This window comes from Papio anubis, chromosome 4, assembly GCF_008728515.1.
Source record: "Papio anubis isolate 15944 chromosome 4, Panubis1.0, whole genome shotgun sequence".
Lineage (NCBI taxonomy): Eukaryota > Metazoa > Chordata > Mammalia > Primates > Cercopithecidae > Papio > Papio anubis.
This window is the reverse complement of record NC_044979.1, coordinates 15,777,643-15,800,862: the sequence shown is the minus strand read 5'-3', so window position 1 is coordinate 15,800,862 and position 23,220 is coordinate 15,777,643. Positions and strand designations below refer to the sequence as shown.

At 48.3% G+C, this 23,220-nt stretch overlaps 1 protein-coding gene and 2 gene segments (V, D, J or C); all 3 read left to right on the top strand.

The window, feature by feature from the left end:
• Positions 1-23,220, top strand: part of LOC101002206 — a 203,862-nt gene that overhangs the window by 163,312 nt on the left and 17,330 nt on the right.
• LOC100999905 overlaps positions 1-23,220 on the top strand; it is a 221,769-nt gene that overhangs the window by 190,615 nt on the left and 7,934 nt on the right.
• Positions 9,224-13,631, top strand: LOC100998128 (trypsin-2). The gene is given in 9 exon segments (XM_031665889.1): positions 9,224-9,330; positions 9,975-10,061; positions 11,089-11,248; positions 11,603-11,648; positions 12,299-12,488; positions 12,491-12,556; positions 12,978-13,072; positions 13,075-13,122; positions 13,427-13,631. Coding segments are annotated over 9 exon segments (921 nt in total). The 5' UTR covers positions 9,224-9,254; the 3' UTR covers positions 13,580-13,631.

Genomic DNA, 23,220 nt, shown 5'->3' with positions numbered 1-23,220 from the left:
AGCTTGTGTTCCGGGCTTGTAAGCATCCCAGGTGATTTTTAACTATTCCAGGCATACAGCCAAGGTTAAGAATTGCTGCCCTATTGGCCAATAACAACATCTACCTTTGTTCTGCCAAAGTGAGCCTGGGGCTGCCCTCAACTCTGCCCTGACTGCACACATAGGAGCTATGGGGAAAGCTGGTCATGGCCAGGTCTACGCAGCCAGGGGGTTTTCCTAGCTTTTCCAAAGTATCCTGACAATGCAGGGCTCAAATAGCCAGGGGAAGTACACAGGTGCTGAACAAAAGAGAGAGGCATTCAGTGGGTAAGACAACCACATCCCAACTCCTATCCCACTGGAAGGACTGTGAGGACATTCCTTGCGACCTTACCCTGGTGACCCGAGGAGAGATCTGAGCCCCTTCACGGTACCTAGCCATGTGCTCTGGAGACTCAGAGACTTGGAAGATACATCCAGTGATGCTCACCAGGGATGGCAGCACTCCCTCCCTTGCCTAGCCTCACTGTACTTGTTAAGGTTTTCTAATTAGCAGGAAGCAACCGCAGGCTGGTAGCACCACCCCTAAAATGCTACTGACTTGCCTTCTGCCTTCCCATCTCCACTCCAGTTGCTGCCCCCTTTGACGATGATGACAAGATCATTGGGGGCTACACCTGTGGGAAGAATTCTCTCCCCTACCAGGTGTCCCTGAATTCTGGCTCCCACTTCTGCGGTGGCTCCCTCATTAACAAACAGTGGGTGATGTCAGCAGCTCACTGCTATAAACCATAAGTGTGGGGCCCCTGACTGCAAAGCTCTCAGCCAGGCTGCCTGGGAGAGCTTGGCTTCAGCCCAGGGAAGTACTGAGGCTGGGTAAGATGGAGGGGAGAGGTGGTGGAGAAGAAAACTTGTTGGCAGCAGCTGACTCCACAGAGCAGAGAGTGAACACAAGACAGGAACCTCTCACACCCAGGCAAATCCATGAAACAGCAAGGGTTATGGTCATAAAAGCAGGCAGGAATGATCTTGGGGTGGTCAGAGCTAGTGGGAAAAGCAGGCAAGTACCTTTTGCTGGGTAGCCACATATTAAAGCCACCTAAGAAAGAGTTTTTAAAAATACTGATGCCTGTGTCCTATCTCAGGGCAATGAGCTCAAAATTTTCAGGAAGAGGGTGTGAATATCAGTGAGTCTTTAACACTCTACCTCTGGTAACTGTAGAGTATATAGACAGAGCTGAGAACTGCTGCCTACACCAAGAACTCTCAAACCTGAGTATGTGTCAGAACCACCTGCAGGCTTGTTAAGGCACAAATCACTGGGTCCCATCCCCAAGGTTCTGATCAGTAGGTGGGGGTAAGGACCAAGAATTTACATTTCTAACAAGTTTCCAGGAGATGCTAATACTATGGCTACCCTTGGATTAGATTACACAGAAGGGTGGTGCTCACCAGGCCAAGAAGGGAGGGAGGAACAGACACTGTGCACAGTTAGCAAAGGCCTGGGGTGAAGAATGCTGGGAAATCTTAAAGGAGCTCCTTTTGCCCACAGTGCTAGTGACTGTGAAGATTGTGGGAAAGAGACTGGGAAGGCTGGTTGAGGAGCAGCCTCTGGTGGGATCCCTTTGCCTCTTCCCCACCTCACTACCACCAACCTCTGAAGCAGAAAGGTCCTGGGTCTCACACATGCACTGACCCACATCCCTCTCCTGCCCATGCAATATGGCCACACATCCCACCCCATGCCTCCAGATCTGTCCATGAGCAGGGAACTTGAGGACCCTGGGGAAGGTGGGATGGGTGCCCCGGCTGTGGGAGAAGGTCTTCACCATGCCTGCCCTGCCCAACAGCCCCATCCAGGTGAGACTGGGAGAGCACAACATCAAAATCCTGCAGGGGACTGAAACAGTTCAACAATGCAGCCAAGACCATCCACCACCCCAGATACAACTGGAGGACTCTGGACAATGACATCCTGCTGATCAAGCTCTCCAGGCCTGCCATCATCAATGCCTACGTGTCCACCATCTCTTTGCCCACTGCCCCTCCAGCTCCTGGCACTGCGTGCCTCATCTCTGGCTGGGGAAACACTCTGAGCTCTGGCAGTGAGTGAGAACCTTTGTCCTTCTACTTCCCCTCCATCCTCACAATCTCCAAAACAAACTATGCCCCTTAACTTGAATCCTCTGACCTCCAGACTTAAGACACATTTCTAATGTCCATTACCCCCAGGCTCTTCACTGGGCACCAGAGAGATGCAAAGTATAAAGGATGTGGCTCCTAAAATCAAAAGACAGGACAAATGGAGAACTTGCTATGATCATGTCTTGGGTTCAACAATGATCATTCTGGGAACTAAAAGCCAGAATCCCTTTCCAGGACTTATGTTTTGGAGTCCTCTCCAGGGACAGTGTTCCTCTTCAATGTTCCATCCTAGATTGTCTCCTTCTCTGGCCTGACCCACATTTTGACTTTCTTTGATCTCTTCCTGATCCTCACAGCCAACTACCCAGACGAGCTGCAGTGCCTGGATGCTCCTGTGCTGACCCAGGCTAAGTGTAAAGCCTGTTACCTGAGTAATATTAAGGACAATATGTTTTGCATGGGCTTCCTCGAGGGAGGCAAGGATTCTTGCCAGGGGATTTGACCCCTTCCCATGCTGAGGCTCCCACTGATACCCAGGCCCCAACTGGGAAAAAGATTTGAACTCCCAAGGTAGCAGGGCGGAGGATGCTCCCTGCAGTGCCCCCATGGAGAAATGAGGAAGGCTCCCTTGGGCTGCATGCTGTCTATTTAAGAATAACAGAGAATGCAACACCCTGAGAAGGATGTGGAGTCACAGAGCTGGCTGGAAGGGGGTCTTTTAAGATTCAGAGTAAATGTAGCTATATTCCTCCTCCATCTCTCTCTTCATACAACTTGTCCCTTCTTCTCCCCAGCTTGATGATAGTGGCCCTGTGGCCTGCAATGGAGAGCTCTAAGGTGTTGTCTCCTGGGATGATGGCTGTGCCCAGAAGAACAAGTCTGGAGACTACACCAAGGTCTACAACTATGTGAACTGGATTAAGGACACCATAGCTGCCAACAGCTAAACCCCCTGTCCCGCTGCAGTCTCTATACCAGTAAAGTGACCCTGCTCTCACTGTCTGTGCCTGTGCCTGTTCCCTCACACTCCTTCACACTGGAAAGCATCCTCCAATCTCAGATCAGACACAAATGTCCCCCTTAAAGGTAAGCAGAGCCCCCAGCTCCCAAAATGTGTTCCATGGTACACTAGATTAGCACATACAAAGAGATGGAATCCAAAAAGAAGCAGCAGCTTGGGAGAAAGGGGGGCAGTGTTTTCCAGAGAAAAGTGTTTCAGAAAGGTGTTCTTTGAGGGGGAGTATTGATCTTTATTTGGGTTCTCACAATGGTTGGAGCTACTCTGCCTTCAGAACAATCACAGCACAGAAAATGTGTCAGCATCTTCAAGGCAGCCCAAAAAATCTGACCAGCTGAATCTTATTGCTAACATACAACAATAATGACAAACGCTGTTGGTGATGACATGCCTCTCCCAGGAAAGTGTTGGCACCAAGCCCCAGACCAAGCCCTCCCTTCTCATTCACCTGGAAAATCAGACTCAAGTAAATCTCGCTGGCCCCCTAACTCTTCCCTCAATTCCCTAGTTCCATCTGTGGGAGCAGCTAGAGAGGTGTCCCACCTACCATAGCGGGAGCCAGACTGCGACTTGGGAATCAAGCCCAGCTCTGCACACTTTATTTTTGTCTTCTCTGCCTTTGGGGTAGGACTCCACAGTGAATCCCACAGCTAACACCAGCTCCCCACTACGACCAGGGAAAGAAACTAGAGAGGGTCAGGATTCACCCATTTGATTAACTGAGGAAGGATTCATTTTCATAAAACTTGCTTACTTTTGAGACTCTTCAAGTGAATTATTTGGGACACCTTAAAAAGGTGGAAGGAAAGACATCTGGGGGCTGTGACACCATCCAGCCACTCTGGCCACACGTTGGCTGGCTTGCACCCACTGGACGCAGCAGAGAGAGGTAGGCCCCATGGCACAACTGGCACCTGTCAAAGCCTCCTCCTGGCAATTCTGAGAGGGCCCATGTTGGGTCCATAGCTCATCCAAGCTTGTCACCGAAGATCCAAGGAAGCTTCCATTTGAAATTCCACTTTCACCTTCTATCCCAAGTGGTTGTGGACACCCTGGGAGCTGGTACCAAGGGCCAGGAGCAGCCAAGGGAAAAAGACAAGTTCAGAGCTCATTTCCAGTTACAGGCAACACAGCACAGACCTCAAGTGTCCACGGAGCAGAGTGCAAATTGCAGTGATGAGTAGAGTAAAACCTCTATATGGAGCAAAGCATTCCCAGAAAACACAGGGGACCGCAATCCACATGCTGTGGAATACACCACATGCTGTGGAATGAATCAGACACTTGTTTGGTAAACAATAAATGTGTAAGATCAAATACCTTCAGAGGGCCATCTGTGCTCTAGATGTGGTTCGTGTGAGGAGACGGCTACCACTCACTATCTTCAGAGGAAAATAGGTCTCAGGGCTTGCACACAATGGACAGATACACACAGGTCACCGAGAAAGTCACTGCATACAAACATCACTTTGTTCAAGATGGATTTTGTTTTTCTGGAGTCAAAATGCAGATCCTAGTTCACCTTACAGCCTTGGGTTTATCTGCTTTTGGAGATATATATCCAGTAGATAGATACACAGACAAGACACATACATTTTTTCCCTTTCTTACCATAATGTCAATGCCTCGTCTGAATATCATCATCACTCAAGAGTCAAGGGAAGAACCAAACGCTTCATAGAAACAGGGCTGGGCAGGGAGTGTTAGTTTCCACTGTTTTCTGTCTCCATTCAGATCATTCCTAACAAAACCCAACTGGCTACCTGAAGCCAAGAGACAGACATAAGGATCCCAATGGCCTTCCAGACGGCTGCTTCCACCTCCTACCTGGGCCATTTTACACAGAAAATTGAGTCACTCCACTCAGAAGGGTTGCCAGCAGAAACAGGGCATGAAAATCACAGACAACCATGGGATTTCTTCCACGTGGTCAGTGTAGAATAAACCACTACCACCACCAAAAACACAAAACAAGTTAAAAAAAAAAATTAAAAAAAAAATAATAATAATAATGCTTATTCAAAAAAAAAAAGACAAAATACTGTGTAGAGCCAGGCCATGGGGTTGCCTTTTCTCAGGCCACACAGCTTTCCCAGTCCATTTGCTCACATGGAACCGTGAGATGTGAAGGTCTCCAGAGCGTGTGCTCGGGATCGAGGCTGGTACAGTTCACCTGTGGGTCCAGACCAAAGGGCAAAGAGGCAGAAAGCTGCAACTCTGTCCACTGCCACGGCTTAGGCCCTCCTTCTCACAGAGGCTATGAAGAGCCCCCACCTCAGGCTTCACACAAAACATCTCCCTCTGGCTGAACACCAGCCAGGCTGGAGTGCCGTGGCATGGTCTCTGCTCACTACAACCTCCGCCTCCTGAGTTCAAGTGATTCAGCCTCCCAAGTACCTGGGATTACAGGCACCCGCCACCATGACCAGCTATTTTTTTTTTTTTTTTTTTTTTTGTATTTTTTTGTATTTTTAGTAGAGACAGGGTTTCACCATGTTGGCCAGGCTGGTTTTGAACTCCTGACCTCAAGTGATCCAAAGTGTTGGGATTGCAGGTGTGAGCCACCACTTCTGGCACAGGCCCCATTTTTAAAAAAATAATTTCAACTTTTATTTTAGATTCAGGGGCTACATGTGCAGGTTTGTTACATGAATATATTGTGTGATGCTGAGGTTTGGGGCACAAATGATATCATCACTCAGGCAGTGAGCGTAGCACCCAATAGGTAGTTTTTCACCCTTTCCACCTCCTTCTCTCTTCCCTCTACCAGATGTATTGTCTACTGTTCCCGTCTTTATATCCATGTGTATCCAATTCTCAGCTCAAACTCATACATGAGAATGTGGTTTTTGGCTTTCCGTTCCTATGTTAATTTGCTTAGGATTATGGTCTCCAGCTCCATCCATGTTGCTTCAAAGGACAAGATTTCATTCTTTTCGTGGCTGCATAGTATTCCATGGTATATATGTACCATATTTCTTTTATCCAGTCTACCGCTGATGGACACCTAGCTTCATTCCATGGATTTGCTACTGAGAATAGTGCTAATACACTCGGCCCAACAGTGTATTAGCATTGCCTTTCCTCTGCAGCCTCACCAGCATCTTCTACTTTTTTGACATTTTAATAAAAGCCACTTGGCTGCCAGGCCCTTTCAAGGCCAATGTGGGAAAGAGCCACAAACCTCCCTTTTCCCGAAAAGAATTCTTGCCTGACCACTTGTAGAGTTCTTGAATTCATCTGTCTTTCGTTGTTTGGTTTGCAAACAAAAAACAAAGGTTAAGTAGTGTGACCTTCCACACCTGAACCAGTTTGCAGCCACCAGAGCCTGCTGGGAAGGGGCTGGTCAAGCATGCATTGATCTTGTCACCTGGAATCTGAGAGATCAAGAAGCCCGATAGCAACCAACCATACAACTGCCCATCAGCGCCCATCCTTTCACGGGATTAGCTCAATTCTGGCTCTGCAGACACTGGCAGCCACAGGTCACAAATTCTGGGTCTCTGTGGGCTTCCCTCATCACCCAGGGCCACAATGGGCTGCCTGTCCTAGGCAGAGACACAGCAGCATTCTCCTAAACTGAAATTAAGCATAAATTCCCTTCACCAATAATCATCTGAGGGCACAGTCCCTGCCTCCTTCCTTGGAGATTTTAAAACACTCATCTCTCTGACCAAACAGGTAGGTGAGATCTGACTTTAAACAGGGGAAATCGGGATGAAATGGGGTATCAGGAATGAATCCCAAGTGTTTTTGTGTGGGAACAGGCATCCACATTCCGACCTGTATCTGGAGGTGGAGAAAAATGCAGGAAAGGAGAAGAGAAAAAATGGGGACAAAGTGGCTGAGAGTCCTTGAAAGCTTCTCTTCTGGTTCTTTCCGGCTCTGGTTGCTGTGCCAAGGTCTTGGGTGCAGGCAGGGCCAGTTCTGGCTGGGAGCTGCTGCTCTGGGAGATGGGAGAGTCACTGCACCTCCAGAAAGCTCATTTGATCATCTGTAAAATGATCATTTCATCATCTGTAAAACGTAAAATCCCAAGATGGTTGTGATGATAAAATGAAAAAAATTCTTAACTTATATGAGTTACCTGCTGTATAGTAAGTTACATGATATATAGTAAGCACACAGAAATGATTCACTGTTATCATAATTGAAGGACAGTGGTTTGGTGGGCTAAGCACTAAACACAAGACAGAAAGATGTCTTAGAGAAGTAGACAAAAAAATCTATAGTTCAGAATGAACAGTACGAAGAATGACATGTCCTCCAAATGGAGCTTGGGCAGCTAGATCTGAACCTATCCTACACACCCGAGTCTACAGTATGAGGTAACAGTCTCCACCTAGAGCTATGTTCTCTGCCTGTAGAGTCATTGCTTTTTGAAGAAAGGTGACCTCAGACTATACTGTGATCATTTAAGGAAGAGCACAAAATACTGGAGAAGGCTTGTCTTCAAGCTCTAGATACAGAAATCCTCATATTCTTGGGTGTTCCCTATCAAACAGAGCATCAGAGACAGAAGCACTGATCCAAAAATCCCCTTTTCCAAAAATCCCCTTTTCCAAACAAATTTTCCATCTTCTACCAAGGTTCACCTCCCTGTTTAGTGCACACTGGTGTCGACAGTTGCTAGAGCAAGAGTCTCTCCTTATCCTCTAAGGCAGGAGTTCTGTGAAGACCCTATGACAAGGGGACAAAATGAAACAACATGTTTAGAGACAACACAGGAAAAACCCATATTATCAATGCTCCAAAACCTGGCTACCTCAGCCTTGGCCAGTTATTCATGAGCAGAGAGGTGTGTCATCTACATGGCAGTCATGGCCTGAATGGGTCTGGAACTGTGGCAAGGTAAGGCTCTGAGAGAAGCTGCCAGGAGAAAGATGAATTCAATCATCTATTTCTACCAGGAAGAAAAGCACCAGGAAGGAATCAGACGTACAGATTGTCCTCTGGGGACCTGTGCCTTGATCCTCAATAAATCTCCTTTTAGATGCCACCTGCAGCAATTCCCACATTTCACAACGCTCTCCATGACTTCCGTTGGCCTTATGGTCAGCTCTGCCAAGATCTGTATTCTTGGGCAAGACAGAATCCTTCTCAATCTTATTGTCTTCCTCTATAAATGGAAATAATTCTGCTCTGCACAAATCACAATTAGCATGTTTATGGAAAGTTAAATGTGAAACTCAGCATAAATGAAGAGTAATGTACCACTGTTGCTTATGTGAAAACTCAAGTCAGGCACCGTGCACCATCTAAGTATAGCAGTGTTAGGTATGAGCCCATCAGTGATTAGAGGGGGTACAGGGTGGAGAGGGGTTCTCTGAGCATTGGGTCTCCTGGCTGTGGGGAAGCTGGCTCGGTGGCCATGCCAGGAGCTAAACCCAGAGGTTCTCTGTGTGTCCGCTCAACTCCACGGGCCCCATTTTGGCATTTTTTTCCAATTCTGTCTGGTTTCCATTTGCTTCCTCCCTCTAGCCACTGGCCATGTCCAATTTCACCACTAAATTTCTGAGCTTTTCTCATTTTCTTCGCCGTCTCCAGAATATACCTTTTTCCTTTACCTTTCAAATTCAAACTTGAACTCCGCTCACTCCCGCCCATCACCAACCTGAGCTCTGAGTTACTGAGAAGGAAAAGCATCCTCATGAGGAAGCTCCTCCTTTCATCATGAGACCTGAGCACAGACAACATCTCCATCTCCACATGCTCTGGCCATGTTATGCCTCAGTCAATTGCACAACTATTTCTTAGTAGCCTCGGTAGGGCCCAAATCAGGATATTCTTTGAGAAGATTCACTTTGTACTGAGCCCAGTATAATCTCACTGCATCTAAAATAGAGAATTCTAGACCCACCCCTCCACATCTTCGTTACTGAATCCAATATGTGACCCATTTACCATGTGCTTAAATCTCTACCTACTGCTGATTCTCAGATCAGAACATAACCCAGATTTACCATGGTCCAAACTCTGACATCTGATCAGGGGCATGTCATTCTGGTTCAGACTGTCAGCCCTGAGAGGGTGGGTCAGTTTGCATCACCCTGAGTGCAAGTTGCCAGAGCAACCGTGAGGCTGCATAAAAAGAACCTATGACAGGAAGCACATGAGAGAGACAAATGTCGTCACATTGAAGAAGGGGAGGAGTGTGCCACTGGTTTTCCATCCTCCAGATGCACTGAGTAAGTTCCTAACTAACCTGTGCCCCCTCCTTCGTTGAAACACTTCCCATCCTTAAGCCTTGGTAGGAAGGAGAGCCATCTGGAAGCCCAGAATCCTATGGAACGCTGAGTCTCCCTTCTTCTTACCCCTTAGTGTTGGAATTCTCTTTCCCCAAAGCCTTGGATTTGACCTTCCCGCACACTGACTGGAGAGAAGCATCTTCATATTCACAGAATGAGCCTTAAATAAGACTTTGCTCCTATCATGGCGGCCCCAAGACACTGAAAAACCAAGTTTGTTACCAACGCTTGCCCTTCCTTAAGTACATTAAATACATTCCCAATAGTTAAAAGGATTTCTAAACAGCCAGGTCATTCTCTGTCCTTCTAACCCTCTTTTCCTCAGCCTAAGAAAGCCCAGCTGTGTGATCCAGGGCTTCGCTTTCCCTGTCTTCCCCATCCCAGCATTCTTCCAGGAAATAGCCGGTCTCCCTCTCTGCTCTCAGATGACAAGTTTCCTTATTACCTGTGAATCACAAACCCACAGAGTGGCCAAACATAGCCGAGCTGATGCAAGACCCTGGGAAGGGGAAAGCTGCAGGTGTGTTTGTGTTGGGAGGAGCGGTGACCCTCACCTCACAGACACTTCCTCTCCCGATCCTCAGGAGGTATAAAGACGGGTCCTCCACCACCAGTCAGGCACTCTACCACCATGAATCCACTCCTGATCCTTGCCTTTGTGGGAGTTGCTGGTAAGTTTCATGCCCTGCCTCAGACCCCAACCACCCCTTTCCTGGCAGACGCATGCCCTTCCATTCTTGCCGCCTCTCCTCTTTCGACTGTGCTCTGATGTTCTATTTCCTCCAACTGGCATCTCTACTTCCCATCCTCCTTGGGCTTTTTTTAAGCTTCACCTGTTTCACCTTCTCCCTGATTTCACTCCCAGAACTATCATTCATCCATATACGAGCTGTGGTTGGAGAACCTGGGAAGGGAGACCAGGTGGGGCTGGCCCACAAAATGAAGCAGCGGGCTTCAGGCTTGGCTCCCACAGCACCAGAATACCTCCACTATAGCTGCTCTTAACCTCGAATGCACCTGGGGAGGTGGAAAAATTACTCGTGCCAGAGACTCAACTCTAGAAATTCTCACTTCATTTGTCTGGGGTGCAGCCTGTGTTCTGGGCTTTTAAGCTTCCCAGGTGATTTTTAACATTTCTAGGCATGCAGCCAAGGTTAAGAATTGCTGTTCTTTTGGACAATAATAACGTCTACATTTGTTCTGCCGAAGCGAGCCAGAGGCTGCCCTCAACTCTGCCCTCACTACACAGATCTGAGCTGAGGGGGAAGCTGGTCATGGCCAGGTCTACACAGCCAGGGGTTTTTCTAGCTTGGCTAAAGTATCCTGACCATCCAGGGCTTAAACAGCCAGGTGGAGTACACAGGTGGTGAATGAAAGAGAGAAGCACTCAGTGGGTGAGACAGACACATCCCAACTCCTACCCCACTGGAAGCATTGTGAGGACATTCATCGTGACCTCAGCCTGGTGACCCCAGGAGAGATCTGAGCCCCCACCAGATACCTTGCTACATGCTCTGCAGATACAGAGACTTGGGAGCCACATCCAGTGATGCTCACCAGGGGTGGCAGCGCTCCCTCCCTTGCTTAGCCTCACTGTGCTTGTTAACGATTTCCAATTAGCAGAATGCAACTGCAGGGTGGGAGCGCCACCCCTAACATGCTACTGACTTGCCTTCTCCCTTCCCATCTCCACTCCAGTTGCTGCCCCGTTTGACGATGATGACAAGATCGTTGGGGGCTACACCTGTGAAGAGAATTCTGTCCCCTACCAGGTGTCTCTGAATTCTGGCTACCACTTCTGCGGTGGCTCCCTCATAAACGAACAGTGGGTGGTGTCAGCAGCTCACTGTTACAAGACGTAAGTGTGGGGTCCCTGACGGCAAAGCTCCCAGCCAGGCTGCCTGGGAGAGCATGACTTCAGCCCAGGGAAGTACTGAGGCTGGGTAAGATGGAGGGGAGAGGTGGTGGAGAAGAAAACTTGTTGGCAGCAGCTGACTCCACAGAGCAGAGAGTGAACACAAGACAGGAACCTCTCACACCCAGGCAAATCCATGAAACAGCAAGGGTTGTGGTCATAAAAGCAGGCAGGGATGATCTTGAGGTGGTCAGAGCTACTGAGAAAAGCAGGCAAGTACCTTTTGCTGGTTAGCTATACATTAAAGCCACCTAAGAAAGGGTTTTTAAAAATACTGATGCTTGTGTCCTATCTCAGGGCAATTAACTCAAAATTTTCAGGAAGAGGGTGTGAATATCAGTGAGTCTTTAACACTCTACCTCTGGTAACTGTAGAGTGTATAGACAGAGCTGAGAACTGCTGCCTACACCAAGAACTCTCAAACCTGAGTATGCGTCAGAACAACCTGCAGGCTCGTTAAGGCACAAATCACTGGGTCCCATCCCCAAGGTTCTGATCAGTAGGTGGGGGTAAGGACCAAGAATTTACATTTCTAACAAGTTTCCAGGAGATGCTAATGCTATGGATACCCTTGGATTAGATTACATAGAAGGGTGGTGTTCACCAGGCCAAGAAGGGAGGGAAGAATAGATGCTGTGTGCAGTTAGCAAAGATCTGGGGTGAAGAATGCTGGGAAAACTACAAGGAGCTCCATGTGCCCACAATGCTATTGACTGTGGAGACTGTGGGAAAGAGACTGGGAAGGCGAGTTGAGGAGCAGCCTCCGGTGGGATCACTTTGCCTCTTCCCAACCCCACTACCACCAACCTCTGAAGCAGAAAGGTCCTGGGTCTCACACCTGCACTGACCCACATCCCTCTACTGCCCATGTGATATGGCTACACAGCCCACCTGATCCCTCCAGGAGGCTGTTCATGAGCAGGGGAGCTTAAGGACCGGGGGAAGGTGGGATGGGTGCCCCGGCTGTGTCTTCTCATCCCTCCTGTCCGTCAGCATCAGGTGAGACTGGGAGAGCACAACACATAGAAGTCCTGGAGGACTGAGCAGTTCATCAATGCAGCCAAGATCATCCACCGCCACCCAGATTACGTGGGAAAACTCTGAACAATGACATCCTGCTGATCCAAGCTCTCTCTCACCTGCACTGCCGTCATCAGTAACGTGTCCACCATCTCTCTGCCCACCGCCCTCCAGCTGCTGGTGCAGAGGCCCTCATCTCTGGCTGAAGACGACACTCAGACTCCTGGTGGGGTGAGTAGCACCTTTGTCCATCTACTTCCCTCCATCCTCACAATTTCCAGAACAAACAATGCCCCTTAACTTAAAACCTCTGGCCTCCAGGCTTAAGACATATTTCTTGTGTTCATTACACACAGGCTCTGGACTGGACATCAGAGAGATGCAAAGTCTCTAAGACCTAGCTTCTAAAATCAAAAGACAGGACAAATGGAGAACTTGCTATAATCACGTCTTGGGAGGGGTTGAACAATGATCTCTGGGAACTAAAAGCCAGAGTCCCTTGCCAGGACTTATGTTTTTGGAGTCCTCTCCCAGGAGCAGTGTTCCTCTCAATGTTCCATCTAGATTGGCCAAATGCTCACTTGGGTCTTGGGTCAGAAATGTGGCCTGACCCACATTTCTACTTTCTCTGATCGCCTCCTGATCCTCACAGCCGACTACCCAGATGAGCTGCGGAGCTGCCTGGGCAGCAGCCTGGTGCTGTCCCAGGCTGAGTGTGAAACCTCCTACCCTGGAAAGATTACTAACCCAGCATGTTCTGTGTGGGCTTCCTTGAGGGAGGCAAGGATTCCTGCCAGGTGATTTGAAAAACCCTTCCCATTCTGAAGCTCCCACTGATACCCAGGCCCCATCTGGGAAAAATATTTGAACTCCCAGTGTGGCGGGGCTGAGGAGGTTCCCTGCAGTGCCCCCATGGAGATGTGAGGACAGTTCCCTTAGGCTGCCTATTGTCTGCTTAGGAAGAACAGAGAATGGGCCACTGTGAGAAGGACATGGAGCCACAGAGCTGGCTGGAAACGGATCTTTTAAGGTTCAGAGTAAATATAGCTATATTCCTCCTCTATTTCTCTCTTCATACAACTTCTCCCTTCTTCTCCCCAGGGTGACTCTGGTGGCCCTGTGGTCTCCAATGGACAGCTCCAAGGAATTGTCTCCTGGGGCTATGGCTGTGCCCAGAAGAACAGGCCTGGAGTCTACACCAAGGTCTACAACTATGTGGACTGGATTAAGGACACCATAGCTGCCAACAGCTAAAGCCCCCAGTCCCTCTGCAATCTCTGTACCAATAAAATGACCCTGCTCTCACTTTGTCTGTGCCTGCTGCCTCACACTCCTTCACACTGGAAAGCAACCTCCAATCTCAGGCCAGACAGGGTTGTCCCCCTTAAATGTAAGCAGAGCCCCCGGCTCCCAAAATGTGTTCCATGCTACACTAGATTAGCACATACAAAGAGATGGAATCCAAAAATAAGAAGAATCTTGGGAGAAAGGGGGACGCTGTTCCAGATAAAAGTGAGTTTCAGAACGGTGGTCTTCGGCGGGCGGTATTGATTTTTATTTGGGTTTTCACACTGGTTGGAGCTACTCTGCCTTCAGAACAATCACAGCACAGAAAATGTGTCAGCATTTTTGAAGGAGCCCAAAAAATCTGACCAGTTGAATCTTATTGCTAACATACAACAATAATGACAAATGCTGTTGGTGATGATGTGACTCTCCCAGGAATGTGTTGGCACCAATCCCTCCCTTCTCATTCACCTGGAAAATCAGACTCAAGCGAATCTCCTTGGCCCCCTAACTCTTCCCTCAACTCCCTAGTTCCATCTCTGTGAACAGCTAGAGAGATGTCCCGCCTACCATAGCGAGAGCCAGACTGCGACTTGGGAATCAAGCCCAGCTCTGCACACTTTATTTTCGTCTTCTTTGCCTTTGGGGTAGGACTCCACAGTGAATTCCACAGCTAACACCAGCTCCCCACTCCGACCAGGGAAAGAAACTGGAGAGGGTCAGGATTCACCCATTTGGTCAATTAACCGAGGAAGGATTCATTTTCATAAAACTTGCTCGCCTTTGAGACACTTCAAGGGAGTTATTTGGGACTCCTTAAAAAAGATGTAAGGAAAGACATCTGAGGGCTGTGACACCATCCAGCCATTCTGGCCACATGTTGGCTGACTTGCACCCACGGGACACAGCAGAGGGAGGCAGGCTCCATGGCACCTGTGGTACCGGCCAAAGCCTCCTCCTGGCAATTCTGAGAGGGCCCATGTTGGGGCTGTAGCTCATCCAAGCTTGTCACCGAAGATCCAAGCAAGCTTCTCTTTGAAATTCCACCTTCACCTTCTGTCCCAAGTGGTTGTGGACACCCCTGGGAGCTGGTACCAAGGGCCAGGAGCAGCCAAGGGAGACAGACAAGTTCAGAGCACATTTCCTGTTACAGGGAACACAGCACAGGCCTCCAATGCATTTTTAGTAGAGACAGGGTTTCGCCATGTTGGCCAGGCTGGTTTTGAACTCCTGACCTCAAGTGATCCAAAGTGCTGGGATTACAGGTGTGAGCTACCGCTCCTGACCCAGGCTCCATTTTTAAAAAATAATTTCAACTTTTATTTTACATTTAGGGGCTACATGTTCAGGTTTGTTACATGGGTATATTCTGTGATGCTGAGGTTTGGGGCACAAATGATCTCATCACTCAGGCAGTGAGCATAGTACCCGATAGGTAGTTTTTCAGCCCTTTCCTCCCTCCTTCTCTCTTCCCTCTACCAGTTGTATTGTCTACTGTTCCCATCTTTATATCCATGTGCCAATGCTCAGCTCCCGCTTAAACATGAGAACATGATATTTGGTTTTCCATTCCTATGTTAATTTGCTTAGGATTATGGTCTCCAGCTCCGTCTATGTTGCTGCAAAGGACATGTTTTCATTCTTTTCTTGGCTGTATAGTATTCCATGGTGTATATGTACCACATTTCCTTTATCCAGTCTACCTCTGATGGACACCTAGGTTCATTCCACGACTTTGCTACTGAGAATAGTGCTGTGATGGACATGTAAGAGCATGTGTCTTTTTGGCAGACCAATTATATTCCTTTGGGTAAATGCCCAGTAAAGGAATTGCTGGGTGGAATCATAGTTCTGATTTAAATGATTTCAGGAATCTCCAAACTGCTTTCTGCATTAATTTTTCCATGAACTAATTTATACGCTGGCCAACAGTGTACAAGCGTTCCCTTTCCTCTGCAGCCTCACCAGCATCTTCTATTTTTTGGACATTTTAATAATAGCCACCCTGCAGCCAAGCTTTTGAATGCCAATGCGGGGAAGAGCCACAAACATCCCTTTTCCCGAAAAGAATTCTTGCCTGAACACTGGTAGAATTCTTGTTTTCATTTGTCTTTCGTTGTTTGTTTTTCAAAGAAAAACCAAAGGTAAAGTAGTATGACATTCCACACCTGAACAAGTTTGTAGCCCCCAGAGCCTGCTGGGAAGGGGCTGGTCAAGCATTCATTGATCTTGTCACCTGGAATTTGAGACATCAACAAGCCCCATAGCAACCGACCATACAACTGCCCATCAGCGCCCATCCTTTCATGGGATTAGCTCAATTCTGGCTCTGCAGACACTGGCAGCCACAGGTGACAAACCCTGGGTCCCTGTGGGCTTCCCTTCTCACCTAGGGCCACAATAGGCTGCCTGTCCTAGCTAGAGACACAGCAGCATTCTCCTAAACTGAAATTAAGCATAAATTCCCTTCACCAATAATTCTCTGAGGGCACAGTCCCTGCCTCCTTCCTTGGGGATTTTAAAACATACCTCTCTCTGACCAAACAGGTAGGTGAGATCTGACTTTAAAGAGGGGAAAATCGGGATGAATTGGGGTATCAGGAATGAATCCCAAGTGTTTTTGTGTGGACAGGCATCCACATCCCAAACTGTATCTGGAGATGGAGAAAAATGCAGGACAGGAGAAGAGAAAAAATGGGGACAAAATGGCTGAAAGTCATTGAAAGCTTCTCTTCTGGTTCTTTCTGTCCCTGGTTGCTTTGCCAAGGTCTTGGGTGCAGACAGGGCTGTCTCTGGCTGGGAGCTGCTGCTCTAGGGGTTGGGAGAGTCCTGTTCGTTCACAGTGCTCAGCAGCAGGGACTGGGGGCCGTGGCCAGTGAGGATGCCCAGACTCTCAAGCTTGCTCCTTGCAGGGCTCGCAGGGACCTTCCTCCTTGTCACCAGGAGACTGCACAGGCCAATTGTCATGGATGTCCAGGGGGCCATCCAGAGCATCACTGATGAGCATGTTAAATGCTTTGAGGCCATCGTCATGTTGGCCCCAGTTGCACATATGGTATCTTCTCTTTGCTTGGGGGTAAGGGGGCGGGGAGGGGAGGGGATACTGTCACACTCAGAGCTGTAATCATTCAGCAGCTCCTCTGTATATTCTAAATCCTTGCACAGGAAGGCTCCTCAGTCCAGCTCCCCCAGGCAGGCCACAGAGACACTGGGCTCCGTTCCCAGGTCTTTGGTGGCTGCTGGGTCAGCTGGTGTCAGAGGCCCCAGGGTCAGCAATGCGTGGGGGTCTCGTGCTGCTTCTGCTGGACTCAGACTAGCGGCTGCTCTGTGCCTCTGGGAGTCCCAGCGGCACTGCCACCTTAAGGGCTACGTGCCATAGCTGGAAGTCACTCTATGGTTGGGGAAGAGTTGGAGGTCGGGAAACCAATCCCTCATGACAAGGTAGTAAATAGTTTGGCACAAAACTGAAGATAAACTGGCAGTGCTGAGTAATCCTGGGCTTCCTACAGGTGATGGGGTTGATTTCTTGTTGCCACTGGCTGGCCTGAAGGCAGCGCTTGGCTCAGCAGTGGCAGCAGATGAAGCAGCAGCTCAGGAGGATGATGATGGTGGTCCACACCAGCCAGAGCCACAGCAGTGTCTTGTGTCACAGGTGTAGCTTGGATTGTTGGTATCACACAGGCTTATCCCACAGGGGTTCACCCCTGGCTGACAGGGGCCGGGCAGCACCTGGAGGACCAGGAACACCACCCACCCCCACCACACACACATCACCCGGAGCGTCTCCTCTGCAAGCCCCTCCTGCTCCTGCTCCTCCATCAGAGCACTGCCACCTCCTTCTCCTTCTCCTTCCTCTCCTCCTCTACCCTCCACAACAGTGGTCTTAAAGAGGTTTCTCGGCCTTGGCACTTCTGTGGGCTCCCAATGTGCTGATGTGTGACACGCTGGCATGCTTGGCAAGACCTCACTGCCACCTTTGACTACACAGGGTCCTCTCTGTACCCAGAGCAAACATATGCAGAGAAACCCCAGCACTGACCGCCTCAGATTCCTCGGAGGCCCCTCTCCACATGTGCTCCTGCTAACCCAGTCTGTACTCCCCACAAGCCGATGTCCTGCTTGGAGATGATCCTGCTGGCCCTGTTGCCCAACAACTGGCTCGTGTGTCTGGAAGGGAGAAGATAAATCCCTGGGTCTCCATCCCTCGTGCTTTTGAGAAGTCTGCCTTTTATTCCTCCACAGAATAATACCAACATATTTACACTATTCCTATGTGTAGACATTTTCCCATTTAGTTTTCTCTCCCCTCCAGAGTTATTAATCCAGCGGTACAGATAAGAAAACAGGTTCAAAGAGGCTTATTAGTTTACCCACGTCCCACACCCAGCAGATGGTAGGTCTGGGGTTGACTCCTCATTTGCCTAGCTTCAAAGCCCACGCTCTCTGTGCCCCACCTCACATCCCGCTATGACTGTGGTCTGAGGTGATGACAAGTCTGTCAGCGCTGGCCTCTGATGTTTCTCCAGTCCCCCGTCACTATCACCCATTCCCTGCCTCCCTTCACCTCCTGAGGGGCTCCTCCCAATTGTCCCCTTCCACACAGCAAGATGACTGCTCTCAGAGAGCTCCTGGTTATGGCCTTGTTCCCTAGCCTCCCACAGTGAACAAACTAGAATCCAAGCTCCCTAGGGAAATTTAGGGTTCTCCTGGCACAACCCCTGCCCCCTCTCCCAGTCTCAGGCCTCTTCATTGCTCTCCTCCCCTGTCCCCTCCCCTCCTCAGAAGCCCTGGTGGCCCATCCAATAAGCCATGTGCCTCCGGCCTCTGTCTTTGGACACTATGGCACCCTCAGACTGGAAGCCCTTCCCAACCTCGCCTTCATTCTTTTCAGAAAAGTCTTCCTGATTCTTCCTTGTCCCCACCTCCCTCGGGTCTGGCCCTGCTGGCCCTCCCTCGGGTCTGAGGCAGGCGTCCTCCTCCTGTCTCTGCTTTCTTCTGTCCTAGTCCTGCTCAGGTGCTTAGGTGCTCAGGTGCAATAGATGTGTCCATCCCGGCAAATGACTGTGTGCTCCTTGAGCAGGTACATCTTGTCTTACATATCCCAATATCTCCAGTGATTAAGCAAAGCCTGGGATGTAATAAGCACCCAGTGAGTGGAGGAATAAACATGGAGTGGAGGGAAATGTGCTGAGAAAAGAAAGACCCTTCCAGAAGAATGGTTCTCCAAGAGTGGTCCCTAAGCCAGCAACACCAAAATCACCTGGGAATTTAGGAGAAACACAAAAGCTAGGCCCTACCCCAGACCCACCGAGTCAGATCTCCTGGGACAGGGCCCAACAAATGGCATTTTTTTTTTTTTTTTTTTTTTGAGATAGGGTCTTGCTCTTTTGCCCACACTGAAGTGCAAAGACGTGATCACTGCTCGCTGCAGCCTTGACGTCCCAAACTCAAGTGATCCTCCCACCTCAGCCTCCCAAGTAGCTAGGACCACAGGCACACACCACAAACCCAGCTAATATTATTATTATTTGTAGAGATGGTGATCTCATATGTTGCTCAGGCTGGTCTCAAACTCCTAGGCTAAAGTGATCTGCCTGCTCCTCGGCCTCCTAAGGTGCTGGGATTACAGGCGTGAGCCACCACACCCAGACAGCAAACTGCATTTTAACATATCTTCCAGGTCTTCTGATGTCTGCTGAAAACCTGAGACTGGATATGGTAAAGACATCCTGAGACCAGTATTGAAACTGCCATTGCAAAATTGTAACTGAGACAGTGAAAGAGACCTGACCCAAACAACTCCATCTTGGTTTTCTTTTTTGTTGTTGTTGTTGGTTTGTTTTTTTTTTGTTTTTTTTTTTTTTAGCTGGAGTCTCAACCTGTTGCCAGGCTGGAGTGCAGTGGCTTGATCTTGGCTCACTGCAACCTCTACCTCCCAGGTTCAAGTGATTCCCCTGCCTCAGCCTCCCCAGTAGCTGGAACTACAGGTGTGCACCACCATGCCTGGCTAATTTTTTTTTATTTTAGTACAGATGGGGTTTCACCATGTTGGCCAGGCTGGTCTTGAACTTCTGACCTCATGATCCACCTTCCTCTGCCTGCCAAAGTACTGGGATTGTGGCCGTGACGACCGCGCCCGGCCTCCATCTTGCTTTTAACGTCCAAGTTGTCCTTATTCCTTCCCCAGCATAGGCTGAACTAACTTTGGGAAGAACTTAGTTTCTAGTTTGAAACAAAGATGATAACAGTCCTTTCCCACAACAAACCTCCTTTTTGCCTAGAGACTAGACTGTCTTTATAGGACTAACAAATTTGCCAAAAAATTAGAAATTATGGTTTAGGAGTCGTGTAGCTGGATCCTGCAAGATTCCAAACCTCCCTAATTTGCTCCTGGGGATAACATCACTATTGTAAAACCTAAGATCGGGGCTTGAGATATTTTGCAGCCCCTGCACTCGATGGATCAGCTGGCACCACCCAGATGGATAAACTAGTTCATCTGGTCTTGTGGCCCCCACTCAGTAACTGACTCAGTACAAGAAAACAGCTGGGATTTCATCTCCAACCCAGCCTATCAGCACTCCTGACTTACTGCTTTCCCCTCCGCCCACCAAATTATCCTCTAAAACTTGGATCCTTGAATTCCTGGGGAGATGGCAAGATTTGATTTGAGTAATTACAAAACTCCAGTCTCCTACACAGCCTGCTCTGCATGAATTACTCTTTCTCTATGGCAATTCCCCTGTCTTGATAAATCGGCTCTGTCTACATAGTAGGCAAGGTGAACCTATTGGGCAGTCCAGTATCTCTCTGAAAACAACAGGCAGTAATTTTTTTTTTTTTTTTTTGACACAGTCTGGCTCTGTCGCCCGGCTGGAGTGCAATGGTGCGATCTCGGCTCACTGCAATCTCCGCCTCTCGGGTTCAAGTGTTTCTCCTGCCTCAGCCTCCCAAGTAGCTGGGATTATAGGCACGTGCCACCACACCCAGCTAATTTTTTGTATTTTTAGTAGAGACAGGTTTTCACCATGTTAGCCAGGCTGGTCTCAAACTCCTGACCTCAGGTGATGCACCCGCGTCGGCCTCCCAAAGTGCTGGGATTACAGACATGAGCCACCGCTCCAGGCTTCAGTCACTAACATTTTTACTGATTCTTCTGGCACCATGATTAACCCCGACACTCACTATCACATGCAATTCTCACAACCCCACGAGGTAGGTATTATTTTTCCCAGCTTACAGATAATGAGACAGAGTTTAAGAGGTTTATCCACGCTACAGGGCTGCTGGGAGCCCTGCAGTCTGGCCACAGAAGGTCGGCTTCACGGAGGGGCAGGGTTTGGCAGCATCCCCTGAATTTAAGGAGTCTTGGGGGCGCGGTTCTTCTTCATCATTGGGCAACTCATTTTGGCTTCTTGGGGTTTCAGTTCCTCAACTGAGAACAAGGAATTTAGGGTGAAATGAACATGCTAGAAAGCTTTCAAGAATTGCACATGTAAAATGTTCTTTGCTTGTCTCCCTGTCTCCCACTTGCCCCCGACACAGAGGTGCAGGAGTAACCCGGCTTTCTTCCGCGTCCTGGCCCCACCACGCGCTGCGCATTCTTCTCGCCCCCTCAAGTGGCGGAGCTCAGATTGCAGTTACTTAAGTCTCAAAAATAAGGAAAGGCTGCCCCCTGCTGCCCACATGGATGAATGACCTCCCAACCTGATACCTGCCTAACTGGTTTTACAGGCTTTTATGGAAAAAACGCTCCATGTGCGCTTAGGCATACCGTCCAGAGAGGCAAAACTGGGGCGAACTCCATCGGAATTTTAAAAAGCCATGATGCCAAGACAGAGTGGTATTATTATTTATAAGGCCAGTCGGGAGGAGGGCCCCACTAGGTGATTAAAAGACGCTAACTTGGAGGATGAATTATTGATAAGTAAAAGAGGTGAGTAAGGCAGGAAAACATGCAGAAATAGATCAAAATAAACTGTGCATTTCAATTAGGAAAGATACTGGGAAGAGGCTTTGGCGCATTCCAATGGATGAGAGCAATCAACTTTTTTTTTTTTTTTTTTTTTTTTTTTGACAGTGTCTCGCTGTGTCACCCAGATGCTGGAGTGCAGTGGTGCGATCTGGGCTCACTGCAACCTCCGCCTCCCAGATTCAAGTGATTCTCCTGCCTCAGCCTCCCGAGTAGCTGGGATTACAGGTGCGTGCCACCACGCCCGGCTAATTTTTTGTATTTTTAATAGAGATGGGGTTTCACTGTGTTAGCCAGGATGGTCTCGAACTCCCGACTTCATGATTCGCCCACCTCCGCCTCCCAAAGTGCTGAGATTACAGGTGTGAGCCACTGCGCCCGGCTGCAATCAACTTTTTATGCAGGTTTTTGGTAGCGTGTTGCGAGGTCCATCACTATTAATGCCCTGGATATACCATCTCCTCTTTTTCTTTCTTCACTAAGTTCTAAGGGCCATGCCCTGGCACCAAACTTATGGCACTCTTAGACTGCCGTCTGATGTTCACCATGGCTTACCTCTGCCCTGTTCTAGTCAGGGGACAAGCTGTGGGTCCCAAGCCTGGCATTGTAAGAGAAACACCCAGGGTAATTTTCTGTTTGGTTGTTCATTTAAATAAATAAATAAATAAACTCAGTTTTGGAGATTTTGACTCAATAGGTCATGAACACTACTCAGAAATCTGCATTTTTCACAGTTGTCCAAGTATTTAAGTCCCCACTGAGCAAATTCAGGACAAGGAAACAACTTCTTACATAAATTCTACATGACTTCATATATACCTTCATACATACATTTCTTTGGGGAAAAAAATGACTTTGTAAATTAAACAAGTAGGTTTTTAAAGTAGCATATTTTATTTAAAGCCAAATTTTCTTGTTTTTTAAAATAGTTAAGTTTGACTTTCAATAGACAATAGAGCTATATGACCCTGAAATGGAAACAACACAGTAACGCTGACACGTTGACATGAGGAAATGTAACTTTTACTTCCACTTTGTTTCTGTCTACTCCATTCATTCTTTTCTTTTCTTTTGTTTTTTTTTTTTTTTTTTTTTTTTTTGATAGAGTCTCACTGTGTCGCCCAGGCTGGAGTGCAGTGGTGTGATCTTGGCTCACTGCAACCTACGCCTCCTGGGTTCAGGTGATTCTCCTACCTCAGCAGCCTCCAAAATAGCTGGGATTACTGGCACCCACCACAACACCCAGCTAATTTTTTTTTTGTACTTTCAGTGGAGATGAGGTTTTGCCATGTTGGTCAGGCTGGTCTCAAACTCCTGGCCTCAGGTGATCTGCCTGCCTTGGCCTTCCAAGGTGCTGGGATTACAGGGGTGAGCCACCGCGCCCGGCCTACTCCACTCATTCTTAATAGGTCATCACTCTTGTCAGTTTCTGTTGTATCTTTATAGTGTTTCTGTATACAAAATCAAGTAAATACAAAAGTATAATTCTTCTTTTCCCCCCTCTGTTAGACAAAGGTGGCATCTGGTTTTGCTATCCTATGACTTTCTCTTTTCCGGTTAATAATGTATCTTGGAGAATTTTTCCATAGCAATATAAAATATTTCCATTCTTTTTTAGCATTGAATATTACTCCAC